An 18695-nucleotide genomic window follows, 5' to 3' on the forward strand; every position below is an offset into this window, starting at 1 on the left:
TTTTTAAAATAAATTTATTGAAGAAAAATAACGAAAAAATATCTTACGATATACGTCATACTACAAGAATGCGAATTCAATCATTATTTGAACACAAAGTTCATTATTATTTCATTCATTATTGGTAGGAAAACGTTCACTTCTTGATAAACTTATTATCTTCTTGCTAAACTGAAAATCACAAACACCTGAGGATGTTGTTCCATTAGAACCTCAAAAGCTCATATAATAACCAAGCATCTATTGATTTCGCCACGTAGTTACAGTCTCCTACAAATCCCAGTCAAGCATCTGCTTTGAATTCTTAGGCTGCGTCATTTCAACATTCACCTCTCTAATACTGAAAATTCTTTAATTCTTGCCGAAATCTTACCCATTTTTTCTTGTAAAGTGGTTTTCACCTCTTCGTTTTGCAAGCATTTTTTTAGTTTTTACATTTTCTTGTAGAGAGACCGAGACGGAAGACAATGAAGCCCACATTTATCTCTACTAATGGAAGAAGAAGAAAAAGGAGAGAGAGAGAGAGAGAGAGAGAGAGAGAGAGAGAGAGAGAGAGAGAGAGAGAGAGAGAGAGAGAGCATTATAACCGTATGAATGAACTTCATCTCTCTCTCTCTCTCTCTCTCTCTCTCTCACACACACACACAAAACAAAGATTAACAATCGCCACCTAAGACTCCAACTTTGCAGAGAGAGAGAGAGAGAGAGAGAGAGAGAGAGAGAGAGAGAGAGAGAGAGAGAGAGAGAGCATTATGACAGTATAAATGGACCTCTCTCTCTCTCTCACACACACACATTAAGAGATTAACAAACGTTACCTCCATCTCCAACCTTGCAGAGAGAGAGAGAGAGAGAGAGAGAGAGAGAGAGAGAGAGAGAGAGAGAGAGAGAGAGAGAGAGAGAGAGAGTCGTTATAATGGTGTCAACGGAATTCTATTTTCGGATGGGGACAAACTTTCGACGGTATACTTTAAGAGCTCTTCGACTGCGCATAAACATTTCTCAGAATTACTCTGTTTATGTCTGGGGTCCTTTTAAACGTTTTTCATACATTCAAGACGTTTTTTTCTTTTACGTACCTTAAAAACTCTTTTTTTTTTAACTCAAATTTTTTTTACATTTTTACTTCAAAACTTTATTTTTTTTATCTTGAAAATTTTTTACTTAAAAATTTTTTTTTACCTGAAATCTGGAAAAAAAATTTTTTTTTTTACTTTAAAACTTTTTTGTATTTTTTACCTTAAAGGCTTTTTTTTTTTTTTTTACCTTAAAATGCTTTTTTACTTTTAACTTGAAATGTTTTTTCCCTTAAAACTTTTTTTTACCTTAGAATGTTTTTTCCCTTAAAACATTTTTTTCTATCTACTTTAAGACCACCTCCTTTTACCCTAACAACCTTTTTTCTTCTTCTTTTTACCTCAATTTTTTTTTACCTAAAAACATACTTTTTTTTTACCTTAAAAGGTTTTTTCTTTTTTGCCTTTAAACTTTTTTTTTTTTTACATTTAAAACATTTTTCTGTGTTTTCGCGAGCCTGAAACATTTCAGGTCACGTGGTTGGTACTTGAAAGGGTCCTTCACTTACTGTAGTATGTCCTAGCTTTACAGAATTATAGAATTATATATATATATATATATATATATATATATATATATATATATATATTATATATTCTAAATTTATATTCCTAAACCGGTTTAACTTTTAACCTTCATGTATATTAATGCAAATTTCCTTAGCTTTTTTAAACTTTTCGAAAGGACAACGCTCTCCACATTAGCTTTCCTCACTATCTCTTCCGACTGGCATTGAATGAAAATCTTCCCATTAGCTTTGTCGAAATTTTTTCTTTTTGGCTCCTGAATACATTTGTAGAACAAAGCGTTGCTCTCGCTTCAGCTAGTATCAAAGCACTTCTGATTAGCATACGCGTGTGTGCTTTGTAACGTCTCTGCTTATAAAATGTCTGGGGTGGCCACAAGCCGCTCTTTGCTACCGTGGAACGTTTTTACTTCCCGTTACGTTCTCTTGTCCTCGATGACGTGACCTTTGGAACGAGGCTTCTTCAAATGGTGTTGGTCACTGCGAACGTTTTTTCAGGCGGACGAAAAACATTTTTGCTACTGTGGAACGTTTAAATTCTTGCTTCCCGTTACATTTTCTTGCCTACGATGACGCGACCCTTGGAATGAGGCTTCTTCAAGGTAAGTTGGTCAATGGAACGGTTTTTGCTCTCTCTTACGTTGGCGACGGGGCGTTTTCCTGCCTTCGATGACGTTATCTTTGGAACGAGGCTTCTTCAAGTTACGTTGGTCACTGCGAAAGATTTTTTTTTTTTTACGTTTCTCTTACTGACCGTGGGACGTTTTTTGCTTTCGTTTGCGTTAGCTTTTGAACGTTTATTTTTGAGTACAATTATATTAGCCTTAAAAATTTTTACTTCAGTTTATACTGGCAATGGTACATTACGATTCTGCGTTCAGTTATGTGGACTTACAACGTTTTTCATATTATTTATGTTGACCAGCGGACGTTTTTTGCTTTCAGTCCTGCTATGACTGCCTTAAAATGCCTTTTCGTTGTGCATGCTTGCTTTGAAAAGCCATTGTCTTAGCTAATTTTTGCTTTACAACGCTTTTGTGCTTTTCATTTTGAGAGAGAGAGAGAGAGAGAGAGAGAGAGAGAGAGAGAGAGAGAGAGAGAGAAGATAAAGAGACAAAAATAAATCTAAATCTAAGGCAAGAGCGTATCAAAAGATCATTACTGAACAATTCAAAGTTAAAAAGTAAACGATGACTTATGAAAAGGGATCTGTAATAAAAATGATCCCAATGACGTCTTAAGGTTAGGTCAATTTGAGAAAAAAAAAAAACGATATAAAACAGAAAATTTTTATTAAAAGACCCTTTTTTTAATATTCTCCAACAACCGAAGATATAAACGGTCAAAATCAAAACGCAGGAATACGAGGGAAATTCAAAATTACGTAAGCTACAGAAAGCAAATTATAATAAGCAAAGTACAAGAGTGTCATATTAGGAGTCTTTGAAATGCAAATCCAGTCTAGATCTAATTTTAACGTAGCCTTCCCCAAGGCCTAAAAAAAAAAAAAAAATTACATTTGTAACACAAACGGGAAAGATGAAATCTGAGTGGACGAAGGTCAAAGTTACGTTATGGAAGTGATGGGTCCTATACGACGGTTTTTTTTTCTATTTCTGTCCATTTCTGTCTGTTTTCTGTTAATTACTGCATATTTTCTGTCCGTTTTCTGCCTATTTTGTCCATATCTATCTATTTTTGTCCATTTCTAATTTCTGTCTACTTCTATTTTCAACTCATTTATGACCATTTTCCCTGCATATCTGCCCATTTCTATTTCTCTCTATTTTCAGTTCATTTCTGTCTATTTTCTGTCCATTTCTGTTCATTTTCTATTCATTCCTGTTCATTTTCTAGCCATTTCGTCTATTTTCTGTCAATTTCTGGTTATTATCTGCCCATTTCTGTCTCCTTTCAATTTCTGTTTATTACTGTTAATTTTCTGTCCATTTCTATTTATTTTCTACCAATTTCTTCTTATTTTCCGTCCAGTTGTTTGTCGATGTAAGCCTGTTTGTTACACCACTAATCCATGATATATTTTTGTGGCTCCAACTGTACTGAAAAACCAACTACCCAGCATCTGTATGAAAGCTCTCTTTAGGCCTATACTGCAAAGGAAGCCTAAGTGGCGGATGTAAACACCAATGGACGACTTCCGGTAACGGATAAGGCACTCTCTACTACCATTAAAGCAGTTGCCTTAAGCTGGTGGCCTTTAAGCACATATAAGTGTCGTCTTAGGGAGTTAGGGGTACGTTCCAGAAGGGAAGTTGGTCGTTGCTGAAGTCAAGACGGGACTTCATTTCAAGTGCGTCTTCTGGGTGTTAAAGGGCGCCATCTATCTTCGTCAGTCTTCGGAAAAGTGTTGTCGACATACTTGCAACATGCTATACTATCAGAGTGTGAATACAGTCTTGTCCCTATCACAGACATCCTCTAAATAGATAGTGAGGACTCCTCAGGCGTCTGTACCAAGGAGGTGCCTTCAGATGCCCAAAGGGCAGGGCAAGTCAGCAGATAGATGACAGTGTGATGTCCTACCCACTGGGGGTACTATTAGTGAACTTATTGTTCATGAGATATATCAAGGAAGAAGTCCTCAAGGAAACACAAACTATGCAGCCTACTGCAAGTGCATTTATGTGTACAGTCGCCTCTGTTAAATTTGACCCTTGTATAAGTGAACAATTCTTTCTTCCAGTTACTCTTCCGGAACCTATCCCTCGTCCAGATATATCTTACACACTCTGGTCAGCCACTCAGTCATACTGTCGCCACTGTACTGCAGTATCTCACTTTTATTCCCATCAAATCTTGGTGCCTTCATCATCTTTGTAAACCTCTCATTTGTTTGCCTGACATCATAAACAGTTACTTAAACACGCATTTTAAAACATATATATATAATATATATATATATATATATATATATATATATATATATATATATATATATATATATATATATATATATATATATATATATATATATATATATATATATACTCTTAAGACACCTAAAACCCGTGACCACAATCAGACCAACTAAACTTCAATTCCCGGGATGGTTTTAAGATCGTAACACGCGGCACCGCTACTATTTGTACCCGTAGAAAAAAAAAAAAAAAGTAATTAATTTTTACTGCTTCCTCATTTCCTCTCTCGCATGAAAACTGTTTTCGCAACATTCATGGTACACATTGGAAGTTCTCGGGCTTCTGGAAACGTGATAATCACCACTCCGTGACGGGAAATGCATAAGACGTATATTTGCAAAGTGTTTGTGTGACTGTAAATGAACTTGCTCGAAATGATTATATGGCAGAGGCTGGGAAATAAACACTACAGATCTATGCGGTGTTAAATTCTTTTGTTTGTCGCTGTCTAAAATTCTCTCTCTCTCTCTCTCTCTCTCTCTCTCTCTCTTCTACGGCCAATCACGTGATTTTAATTCCATAACTTTTTGTTGTTTTTGTTTAAACCCAACAAATATTCTTTAAAAACTGATTCAGGTGAAAAGTGGATTACGCTGTAAATCTACATAATGGTCTATGTAGCGGGGAAAAAGTTCATTGTATACAGAATAATTCGCTTTACGCCGCAATCAAGGATATTTCATGGTGGCACAAAGCGTATATGAACGCATGCGTCCATAGACACACACACACACACACACACATACATGTGTGTGTGTGTACACATAGATATATATATATATATATATATATATATATATGTATATATATGTATATATGTGTATATATATATATATATATATATATATATAATATATATACACATGTATATACACAGATATATATACATATATATATATATATACTATAACAAGAATATTTACTATTGATCATATCAATACTGAAAAAAATTTTAAAACTGTTGATAATCAAAATAAAATAACTGAAAAATAATAATAATAATAATAATAATAATAATAATAATAATAATAATAATAGGGCTTAATGATTCTGAAAACGTCACTGTCGTTCTTTTTAATATACTATAACCACACCCATCCCTTATAAAAATTCTACTATAAATATTTATCATTTGCATACAAAAAACAAAATAATAACAGTAATAACAAAAATAACTGCCTACACACACACAGTTTAAACTTAATAAACTAGAGTTTAAAAAATGGGGGTTTCAAGCCTTCTGAAAAATTCCAATATCAACGGAGGAACGATAGTGACCCCGGGTCCTTCCTCCTTTGGCTATAATAGACGCGAGCACTTGGTCACTCCCTGCCCTTAATAACAAGACCTGGTTAAGCCACCTCCCCCACCCCCAACAACCCCCCCCTTAATCCTCCAGGAAGATTATACCCTCCCAAAAAATTATGCAGGACACAAATACGAAGGGAACCGAGTGGAGGAAAAATAAAAAGGAGGAGAATTTAATAAGGTTTTGTCAGGAAAATTGAATTCGAAGGTTCTCTGTTCGGGATATTGGGGTTACTCTTGAGAGAAGAAGAAGAGGTTGAGGTAGTTTGGCTTATTGTGATGTTACGCGGTACTATTCTTGGGTGGCTAAACTAGGCTTTGTTTAATTACATTTTCGGTAATAATCTCTTTCACCCTTCAGGGAGTCAGAAAGGTTATGGCCTCAAGTGTACGTTCATTTAATTTCTACGTTTTTTCTATGTCACACCTTACTGACAAAGATAGATAAAAATAAAACATACAAAGGCATAGAATGCAAATTGCCTAAGCCAAAATATCACCAGTGCAATATATACAACAGCCTTTCTGTAACTTGTTGGTTCAATGATATCAGAAAGCATTAAGCATTGACTGATTGATTGATTATGAAATTTAGGTCTTGAAGACCAAACGCCGGAACCCATCAGGATTATTCAGCGCCGCAGGAATGTCAAAAAAAAAAGCAAAAAAAAAAAAAAAATACAAATAAAATATAAAAAGACATACAGTATAAATTCCCTTTCCCAACACATCACCAGTGAAATATATACAAGAGCAATTCATTGAAATAAGAAAGCATTAAGCACTGATAGGAAATGCCTAAAACTAGCAAAAATAAAAACAATAAAAACGAAAAATATAAAGACATACAGTGCAAATTCCCTTTCCCAAAACATCACCAGTGAATTGTATATACAACAGCTATTCTGCAACTTAGTGATTCAACATCAGAAAGCATGAAGCATCGATAGGAATGTCAAAAAGTAGCAAAAACAATAAAATCACCTGGCAGTTCAACGAGCTCAGAAAACATTAGTCAAGAAAAAAACAAAAATCGTTTGGTTTTGCGGAGAACGTAACCACGAGTCACTTGTAAACGGAACTGTCTGCAGGCATTTGTATGTTGTGTAAAATCTCTGACTTTGTTATAGCTCTCGGGTGGTTTGGCTACCGTGAGTGGCCTGGCGTTTATAGTACGTAAGTTCGGTTTCCTTTTGGCCGGAAGCTATATACATATGTATATTTTACCTTTTAAGCCGAAAACAATACACCGCCGTTGTGTAATGGTTTGTACGAAGAAAAAAGGTACCATATGTTGCAGAAGTCGGTACTCGTCAGAATGGAGAATTTATTCGTATGTTGCAGTTCGAAACACTGTAGAAGTGAAACGTTGTTTCATTGTGCTTTTACTGAAAAACTTTATATATGTATGAATATATATATATATATATATATATATATATATATATATATATATATATATATATATATATATATATATATATATATATATATATATAATATATATATATATATATATGTAAACGACGTTAGGCAAGGTTGAGTCTGGTCACTACTTAGATGGGTGACCAGCACTGGAGCAGGTTCCTAACTTAATATTCTTCACGTAAACGTAAATAGTGAGGATTTTGATTGATCACTCTGCAGCAAGTAATGGAAAGGTCATTCTTCTACCTAGCATACATGAATAATAATTATATGTATATTTATAATTACATTCACTTTAATGAAAACTGAAATTCTCTATATCACTCATTTATGTGAACAAGATACGTCCAGAGTACTTTTCATCGCTTATTATTGGTTTCAATTAACATGCATATAAAAAAACAGCCTACACCTCAATGATAATCACCATTTTACTCCCTATAAGTCTAAATTACAATTACAATCTATAATGTATTCAGGATTTGTAACCCTGTACCCACCATTAGCGTAAGTCCAATATTTCTTTTTTTTTTTACAGGTACCAGATGTTCCCAGAGGGGTTGGAACTCTCAGAGCTGTGCTGACAGTGCTAACTATAGCAACATGTGCTGCTGCTACTGCTCCTTCTGAAGACCCCAAATCAATACCAGAGGCTCTGCCAGCAAGAACTCAGCCCTCAGAGATGTTCATGATTCATCAGCAAGATCCCTTTGACCAGGTTGCGATGGAGACTTTCGAGCATCGGGTTTACCTCAATCCAGCGTCTAACTTCTCGTCTCTGGTGGAAAATGGTCCAGTTTTGGTAAACGGGGGTGTGTATGAAGCAACACAAACTGGGGGTTTGTATGAAGCAACACAGACTGACGTAGAAAATATCAACATAATTTACGCAAAACCACAAAACAGTATAACTCTTACAACTCTTCAAAGTACCAGCTTGTTGCCACTATCAGAAATTGATACCCTTACACCGCTTGACAAAGGAGACACTTTTACAATATCATACAATGAAACACTTACAATACCAGGAGATAACGAAACACACTCAACTCTAGACATTACAGAAGCTACTACACCAATTAGTGATGATATGCATGCAGTGCCAGAGATTAAACAACTAACAACACCAACACAAGATATTGCTTTCATTCCAGTCAATGGTAATAGTGATGCACATACCTCAACAAATAATATCATACTTACAACGTTAAAAGACAGCAATACAAACAGATCACCAAATATTACTACCACAGTTACAAAACTACAGCTCAGGGAGACAGGCACAACACAGGCAACTGATGAATATACAGATCTTTCAAATAACACATTTCTCAGTCTGTCCAATAATACTTGGGAGAAGCAAGGTTTTACTGATGGTGTTTCAACCAATACACTAGATTTGCTTGCACAGCCTAGCAAACAGCTAGTGCTTCAATACTTACCATGTAACAGTACACATCAAGCTGCTCTTAGTACTAACTTGGAAGTTGCACAAGGGGATAATTCAGTGACATCTGTAAATTCAACTAAAACATCTGTACCTACAGATTCCTTATTAATTTCAATTGTTGTACAATCTGCGACAAACTCCTCTACTCTGCAAAATGAAACAAGCACACAAGAATCTTTGCATGGAAAGAGACAAGTATCCCCTCAGCCAAAACAGTTTTTTGGACCATACAGTCCACAAATACCGCCATACCTTGAGAGTTATTACAGTCATCTCCATAGCGATCAACCTTTCCTACTACCGGAGAACATCTTTGGTCCCCCTAAAAGACCAGAGCCTTTTGCTTTAAGACGAAACAGGCCAAGGCCTCACAGCAGAAAACGATTACCACCTAAAAGAAGACGCGTTCGACCACATAAACAAGAAGTAGAGGATTCTGTACATTCTGTGATCTCGCCTGAAACAGGAGGAATCGATGACCCATATGAGGAATTTGAATCTGATGAATCTCTTGATTATACTATTGATCCACCTCAGGAATATGGACTTAAATTAACGCCAGACAAACAATATTCAAAGGACACAGGTAACAACACTCAACCTCTAAATAATTTTGATGAAAAAGTAAAAATTAAGTATAATTCACCGGAAGAAGTACAACAGAGATTTCCACCACCAGGAAAGCAGAGCTCACAGAGCCCTATTTTGCCTGCCATACTGGCAAGCACAACTCCAGCGGACCCAAATGATAGAAGTATATTTTCAAGCAGTTTTCCTACAACTGTATACCCTCCAGTAATATCTACCATAAGTTCTGAGAAAATTCCCACCCAAAATGATCAAGAGAATATACTTAAAGGAGATAACTTTAGACATCAAGTATATATACCACAAGGCAATGTCCTTGTAGAAAAAGAAACAAACATAAGCACTACCTCTGAGGTTCAGGTTACCAATCTCAAAGACAATGGACATGAGAGTTCTTTGGATGACTACACAGAGGGTTCCACTGATAATAATCAATCATTAAATGCACATTCTGTGTATGACAGTATTGGAAACCCAAGCCCTATAGAGGACAATTACTCCTCACATGAGCACATAGATGAAATCTCCCAGTTTGGAGAGAATGAACAAGATGCTATTGGATCACCCTTAGAAGAAAATCTTCAGGAAAAAAGGTCACCATTACTGAATATTAACACAGACTTGTATGAAGGTCTAAGACTACCATACTATTCTATATTGGACAAAAACTCACAAGTTAAAAATAACACTGTTAATACACTTAACATCACCAAGGCCTTAGATCAAAATGTTTTCAGTCTAGATTTAGTTAACACTAAACTGAAAAATATAGCAGGAGAAGCCAATAATCTGTGAATAACTCTACCAAAGACAGCACTAGACCAGTGATTGATCATGAGGTACTTGACTCATCCCAAAATAAAAGCAACAAAACAGCTATACTTTTTACAAACTCTCAAAATGTAGATAAAAATAACAACACTGCTTCTCATCTTGGATCTATCCCTCCTCAAATACTTCCTCTTCTTATGCAAATTCAAAATCTTCCACCAGATGAGCAATTTCCCAAATTACTATGATCCCGCACTGTTTGAGTATCTAGATACAATCTACAGGGCACAGGCACAAGGACTTCTTCCTCCATACTATGATTATGACTATGATTTTGATTACTTATCAGAACAAATTGGCCGGCCAGTCACTCCAGGTCTACAGCCTCAAATTTCCACATTACAAAGTACTCTTTCTCATAAATTTCCTCAGAATCATAATGGAATTTCATCAAATGTCCCACAAGGGGAAAATGGAATACCCTTTACATTCCTCCATGGACAGGGTACAACTCCAGGAATTTCTTCAGAAGTGCAAAGCGTGTTGCCTCTAACAACACCAGAACAATTTGGCAGTCTATTTAATCTTCCTCAAGGACAAAATACATGGCCTTCGAATTTTCCACAACCACACAATAATAACCCTCAATTAACTCCCCAAAAACCAAACAGTAGTCTACCCTTTCTTCCTCAGAATCAAAACAAGAACTCAAACTTTCCTCCAGGTCAGAGTGGACTTCCCTTGAGTCAGGAAGAACTGAATCAATTCCCTTCCCCTTTTCCTTATGGGCAGACTGGAATACCTGAGAATTTCCAGCATATTCAAACTATTACTCCACCTTCCTTCCCTCTAGGACCAAATGGATCTCCCAAAGATTCAGTGGAGTATAGTACTGGAATTCCAAGTATTCCACAAAATATCAATAAAATTCCAAATATACCTTCACTACCTCAGGGCAATTATCCACTGAGCATTTTACAAGAATTAGCTGGCCTCTCAGCTTTATCACAAGGACAACAAATAGTTCCAGTGACAAGTGTAAAGCCTGTCACTTCTCCCTCTATCACCTTTTTACCAAGTTTCTCTCCTCCTAGCAGTACTCTCAGTAATTTCCCAACTACCCCAAGAATAAGATTTCAAGAAGATGCCACAACACTGAACGTAGGACCACAGCCCGTTACTTGGCAAACCTCTAATGAATACAGGTCCACAAACAAGCCAGTACAATTATTTGCTGCACTAAGTAGTCACAACAATGATCCAAATATTCAACAACAGGGATTCCATACAACACACTGCAAAGAAAATAAAGAAACAACAGACTCTTCAGAGCTCGGAAACACTAATGCGCAGCAGAACATAAAACGTGAGGTAGACATATCATTTCCTCAAGTATCAAGAGAACATGGAGCTCCTCTAGTTCTTGTAGGCAAAGAACAGGATCCAGCATTACTTCTTGTTGATAAGAACCGTGGCATTCCAGTATCAAACACACAAAACCAAGATATAAGACAAGGCAACACAATAGTTCCAAATTCCACAAACAAATTACCATCCATACAGAGAGATACAATCTCCACTACCAATTCTTTCTCACCAGAAACAGCTTCTGTTGATCCCACATCATTACTGAAGCCGTCTGTTGCCTCCTCACCTTCAAAAGAAGAAAGAATAAGTCTTAACAAAAATAATGAAAGTACAATAACACATGATCAACCTGTTGATGACACTTTAACAAATCCTGATAACCTTCATGTTACACCACTTGATGGATTTAAAATTGACACGAATAAAGAAGTAACTCAAATTGAAACACCTTTATTGGAACAGCAAAACAGCAGAGAACTGAACAATGACAGAATACAAAATTTCGTCACGGTGTCACCAGAAATTCTTCCCTCATTCCAAACGGAATCTTTGATAAAAGACATCATTGCTACAACATACACACCTCTCCATGAACCAGAGGCTTTAAGAAAACTAAAGAGCTTGTTTGGTTTCCCAAACAGCAAAGCTCAAAGCACCTCTAAAAGCACAACAACTAATTTGCCTGATCTAAATCTTGCATTAGGCTCTGGTCTAGTTGTTGATGATCAGATACTGCAAAATATACAGATGCTGTTACAAACAGATAATCCTCCCAGTGGCGTAGTGTTGAGTCCAAAAGACCTTTTCAAAAACTTGGAAGAGGTCATTAAGAATTCCAAAGGATCTTCACACTCCTTGCTGAAAGAACAAGCTAATGAGAGGGGTTCGTCAAACACTAACAGCACTATCCAGCCAACTGAGAGAGCAAAAATAAATTTGAATGCCATGAAAAGACTAACAGCAATAAAAATGTCAGATGAATCTGATATTCCGGCAATAATAAGAAATTTTATTGCTGCTCAAAAACCACCAAGAAGCAGCAGCACACCAATTGATGTAAATTTACAAAATTCAACCCAAAGTCCAGTCCAAAAGGTCAAAATGCCAGATCTAATTACATCTTTGCAAGCGATGATGTCTGAAGCTAATAAAAGTTCGACTGGTGAATCCATTATTTCTGAATCTGGACTACCTACCATGAAAACAAATAGAGAAAACAATGACAGGACCAATACAAACAATTCAGACGAAGGAGAATTTATCATACTGATATCAGACGAAAGTACAATTTATCCTAAAGATGGCGAGTTTATTGTTATAATCCCCCATTCACCCTCAACATCATATCTTTCAGAGATCTTCCCTCAAAAACCAAACGGTCGTAGTGTCAGACAAGGAGACCTGAAAGATTACTTTATTGATGTTGATGCAATTGAGAACTCTGATGATTCATATATATCGTCTAGTAATAAACTTTACAGTACTGCACGGCAAGGAATTCCTAATACACAACACGCAAATTTCAGTGATGTTCTGCAGGAAAATGAAAGTAATGATCCATCTCCATTACAGGACTCAGAATATAATGGTATTTCTTTCAGAAAAAGTACTCCAGTTTTGCCCTCTGAAAATGGCACTTTTTCTGAGTCATCTATCAGAAACTGGTTTGAGCCTCACACAGGTGGGCTGGGAATGACAAATTTAGATCAGAATGAGCATGGGAAACAGAGAGACCTAAATATAACTGGAGCTACTTGGATAAACACACCTGACCTCCACACCATTTTGAATCAAATTAATGATACATTCACTTCTAACAACAAACCACCTTTGAGAAGTCCACAGCAATTTGGTTATTTTTATGAGGGCCAGTATCCACAATACTGGTACGGTTCACCAGTTGGTGCAATAGAGTATCCAGATCTACTGACTCCTGCCTTGGACAAGAGGCATGGCCCTAATTATAATACCTTACAATTAATTACTGCTGAAAGGGCTGAACTATTAGAAGAAATCTCTAGTGATGACCAGACTACAAACTTAAGTAATACTGGAACTGGGAATTATGAGATTTTTGCTCCTCAAACCGAAACAGATTTCAATGCTAATATTACAGGCCAACTGAATGAACATCCAGAGCTTGCAGAAGCTATTAACAGTGATGATACCATTGTGGATTATGACTTTGCTGAATATCATGATGGCAAAACACAAGCTTCTGGTGACAGAGTAAGTGATTATCATTTCCCAGGAAGCAATTCTGATATCCCACTTGGTCTCCCAGGTAAAGATTTCCATTATGATTCTTCACTTGTATCCCTGGCTTTAGACAATATTAATATTAGTACAACTAATCTATCGAAGGCTAAATGGGATGGAAAGCTAGGAAACACAAATACATCAAACCATTCAACTACAGATGGACGAAAAAATACTACAAGTGTACCACCAGAAGGTGAAAGGCCTCAGAGAGAAGTATCTCTGGATGGGTCTCTGCCCTTTGATGATAGGTTGGAGAGTGGCCTAAAAGTAACAGGGAATGCAACTACAGTGAACTTAGGTTCCACTACACTCTCTGATGACTCAAACATGACAACATTTCAAGGAATTCCTCTTGATGTTCTTGAATATATCAGAAAAGGGGTCTTAGAAAGAATTCCAGAGACAAATACAGAACAATTTATAGAGAAAGGAACGCATTTTCAACCTAAAGCCGAGAGCAGTGATGTGGATAACAGAGAACAATTAACAGAAAACACAAAAATTTTTCCTCAGTCACTAGAATCTCAAATATCTGGTAAACTTAATGAATATGCTAATTCAAGCTCATCAAAGACAAGACAAGCTATCACTGATAACAGGGGCAAGAATGATTCAGTCTTTGGTACCTTAAGTATATCCTCAAATTTTACTGCAAATCAAAAGAGCATTCCATCAAATACAGAAAAATCTGATTCAGGACAAACTGTAACAGCAAAAGAGAAAAGTGGTTTGCGCAACAATTATTTTATTCCTGACACTATAGTGACTATTCTTCCCACAATAGCTCTTGGAACTAACAGAATCCCTAATGGTACAAGACAGTTTGCTACTAATACAACTTCCAATGTTACAAAGAGTAATACCCCAAAAAATATCTCTGTGCCCACACCTCTCAGCAATGCTGGACTAAAGGTACAAGAAACAAATACTAATGATAATTCTACATTAAGTCCCGGTTTATCAAATGATGACTTAAGCCATGACGCTAGAGAAAATACCCACAGTGAGGTACTAAGTAATCAAAGCAGTGATTCTGGAGTTTTGACACAGAATAAAAAAACTACTGCATCAGAATCACGCAGTTTACAAAGCACTACTTTGAGCACAATTGAACTGAAAGTTATAAATGTTACAACCAATCCAGTTACGTCAGTAAATAACAACCCAAGTCTTGGTAGTGTTCTTAATGGCTTTGAGAATGTTGGAAATGTGTCACCCGATTCACTAACTAATAGATTTCACCCTAATGTAACATTTACAGACAAGATCCCTGTTTCTACTCCCTCAACAGATTTGCAAGATACATCACGTGACAATATTTTCAAAAGCCATAAGAATGAAACGGAGAGTGAAAACAGAAATAATTCAAAGTCTAAGGATGATGACTCAGTAGATGGTAGGATTGTTGATATAGATTTTGGGATAGTGCCTCGTGATACTTTGTCTATTGCAAATAACGCAGAAAACTTCCCTTTTGGCGATGGAAGCTTTGATAATACCAATGAAGGCATAAAACAAAGTAACTTTGCACAGGAAAATAATTCAGCTAATGGTACCACTATTAATACTAACACATTTTCACTTCATAACCAACTGGGAGCCAACAGAAAATCAAATCTTGGTCAGATGGTAAATACAAACAAGAACTCTAGTCAAATTACTGATAACACACGTGATGTGAGGGTTAACATCAAACATACTGTACAGCAGCCCCAGAAACTAAATGATCCACTGCAAGATATCAATGTTGATAATGCAAGAACTCCAAATATTACACAAGATTCTCAGTCAGCACGTGAAAACATTGCAGGGAGCATTCAAAGCAATAGCACATCAAACCAAATGATTGCTGAAGGTGAAAATCCTAGCTTTATTAATATTTCTAATATTAATTTTGGACACATTCCTGAAATAACAAATTTAAGTGGGCTGACAATCGATTTCCAATTGCCAGGAATTCAAGTGGTTGATATAACACCAATAGCACAGCCTAAGCCTAATTCACAAGTTGATTCTTCAAAAAGTTCCAACAGAGTCTTGAAGACACCACTGATCAATATACCAAATTCTGTAGTTAAACCTCAGGATTCTTTCAAAAATGATATACCGATTCTGGAAGAATTTAATGGGGGAATACAATCTGATTTATCAAATACAAGGTTAACAACTAGGAGTCCCACAGGTTCAAACACTGGTGGGGTTACTAATGCAGACACAAATGAAGGGTTCACAACTGGAGTCAACAATTTACTTCCAGTAAATACGCAAACACTGCAAGATTCTACTAGAGTCAACAATTTACTTCAAGTAAATAAGCAAACACTGCAAGATTCTACTAGAGTCAACAATTTACTTCAAGTAAATACACAAACACTGCAAGATTCTACTAGAGTCAACAATTTACTTCAAGTAAATACGCAAACACTGCAAGATTCTACTAGAGGTTTACTACCCAATGTTGCTAACTATGCTAATTATTTCATACCGTCGTCAGTGGCCAACTCAAACGACGCAACAACAGAGAGTCCTTTAAGAAAGGGAATACCTGGACAAACAGACCCTGTGGATGGTTCAAAATTAACACGAGAAATTAACGAAGTGCTCCTTGCAAATGCTGAGCCCCTAGAACTAGATGGTATTGTCTTTGAAAAGGTAGATGCAAGTACTCTTCAAAAACCAGGTAGTTCCATCAATGATGGCGGTCCGTTTCCTGAAATATCACATACAGGAGCACATACATTTGATTCCAATGAACCCATCATCCTCCTTGACAGTCCAGTTAAACTTGTTTCGATTGAAGAGCAGTCTAAGATTGTTTTACCTGTAGCTCCTCACGTTGTTACGTCCAGTACAGTTTTGGGAGACAACGATGATTTATATTCTGATTATGTTGATGCACAAGAGAATCTAGATTTTGACTATTCCGTAACAGAACAGCAACCTAACAATAGTAATCAGGGTAATTCTGATAGCTTTGGAAAATTAAACATTCCTGGGAGTGTTAATCACAACCAAGGAAAACCTGCAGGAACACCTACCCTTCCTCCCATTATTGTTGGTTCACCCTTAGGTACTGGAAAACCTCTGCCTCCTTCTTCATTCAGTCCAACACCAACAATAGGGAAGATTGTAGAAACAACAACTACAACAGTCTTTTTACCCATTCCAGTTTCTCCTGTTCCAAAAACGCCAACAGTTGCTTTACAGATACCCCAAAAATTATCACCTCATTTGGCAGCTAATCTTTTCAGGCCTCAGGACACGAAAACAAATCTGGGTGGTTCACAAACACAAGACCAAATTGATAAATGGGTTTGGAGGGGTGTCAATGGTTTACCTCTGAGAAACCTTCCTGTTCGGAGACATAAATCAATTTCAGGAGGCTCCTTGAGTACAGGACAAAATCAACACTCGACTCCTTACAAGCAAACAGGGCAGAGTGTAAATAGGCAGATACCCAGACCAGGTAATCAGGAGCCCAAAGAAAGATGGATTTGGGAAGATGTGAACAGAAGGGGTCTTGCACCTGAACTGATCAGTTCTAATCCTGATGATATAGAAGCCTGGTTCAAGGATAACTACCTCCTAACTCCAAATGTTGTGTCCTACTTGTACAAGAAACTTGATGCCCTAACTGAAGATTTAGATGCTGCGACCAAAATCACAACACCTGCGATCCTAGGAAGAACTATTACTCGACAACCACGCTACTGGCCTAATAATTACAAACAGACAGACATAGGAACTTCAGCAGGGACAGGACTGACCAATGGATTTTATCAAATGCCGCTATATAGCCACAACAGCTGATAGAATCTTGACAAGGTTTAAGTGCCATTAAGAAGCAGTTAAGTTTTAAATTACAGTACTGAAAGAATGAGAGCTAGTCAGATTTATTGAGAGAGAGAGAGAGAGAGAGAGAGAGAGAGAGAGAGAGAGAGAGAGAGAGAGAGAGAGAGAGAGAGAGAGAGAGAGAGAGAGAGAGAGAATTTGTAAAAAAGTTTCGGAGGGAACAAGAAAATTACTTACATTTTTAAAGAACAGTCTGAGCCAGATCTATTTGCTTCTTGTTAGAGCTTCGGGTTTTACATGCAAATACACACTTTGGCACACATACACTCTTCAAACTTCAGACAATATTATCCTTATCCTCGTAAGATACCCTTCCGCATAAGTGAATTAATAGAGTCATCTAATCCAATTATTTCATGACAGTTGCAAGGGGACGAATACTTTACAAGGAGTCTTACAAATTACATGAATATCTTATATCTAAATGATACTCAATATAGATGTTGTACTCTGTGATGTTCAACGATGTTTGGTAACATTTCAAGTCACTTTAAGGTCTTACAAACCATTCAGTAGGCAAAATGTTAATGGGGTTAATTCAGAGTAATGCAGTTATGGTGAATGATGATACAGTGAACTTTTTCCTAAGACTTGAATGGCACCATAAAAGAATACAGTAATGTATATATATATATATATATATATATATATATATATATATATATATAATATATTTTATTATATATATATATACATTCATTCTTCTCTTTTCTTTTACTTGCATTCTGAATTCGTCCATTAGGACATTATTTAAAATTTTCCGAACCATTTGCATGAAAAACGTAACCTTGACATCGCATATAAAATCCAGAGAGCTCGGTTCCCTCTTCCAGTTTAAAATGCTTTAAGAAAATAATGCCTTCAGTATTAAGTCAATGGTTTGGGTTTAAAGGAGTGCTCCTTTCTGAAGTGTGCGCAGGCGCACACAAGCACCACTGTTACACTGTTGTAAAATGTAGCTGATGTTGTTTAGTTTATGTTTGTTGTACCCACTTGTAAGATATCTTGTTTAATACACTGACTGAGTTGCTGTTTGAAAATAAATGTTATTTTTTTGTAAGTGTTATTTTTTATTTATTACGGAATTATCCACCTTACTACAATGGCCCGTAATATATTATTCTAC

General features: G+C 36.4%; 1 protein-coding gene across 1 annotated transcript in view; it reads left to right on the forward strand.

Moving 5' to 3' along the window:
* LOC136853324 (serine-rich adhesin for platelets-like) overlaps positions 1 to 17527 on the forward strand; it is a 46558-nt gene extending 29031 nt beyond the window's left edge. Inside the window, exons 3-4 of the mRNA XM_067128686.1 lie at positions 7817 to 9947; positions 10941 to 17527. Coding sequence (XP_066984787.1) covers positions 7817 to 9947; positions 10941 to 17527 — 8718 coding nt within the window. The remainder of the gene's footprint in view (positions 1 to 7816; positions 9948 to 10940) is intronic.
* Positions 17528 to 18695: the final 1168 nt, after the last annotated feature.

Source organism: Macrobrachium rosenbergii, chromosome 27, assembly GCF_040412425.1.
Source record: "Macrobrachium rosenbergii isolate ZJJX-2024 chromosome 27, ASM4041242v1, whole genome shotgun sequence".
Taxonomy (NCBI): Eukaryota; Metazoa; Arthropoda; class Malacostraca; order Decapoda; family Palaemonidae; genus Macrobrachium; species Macrobrachium rosenbergii.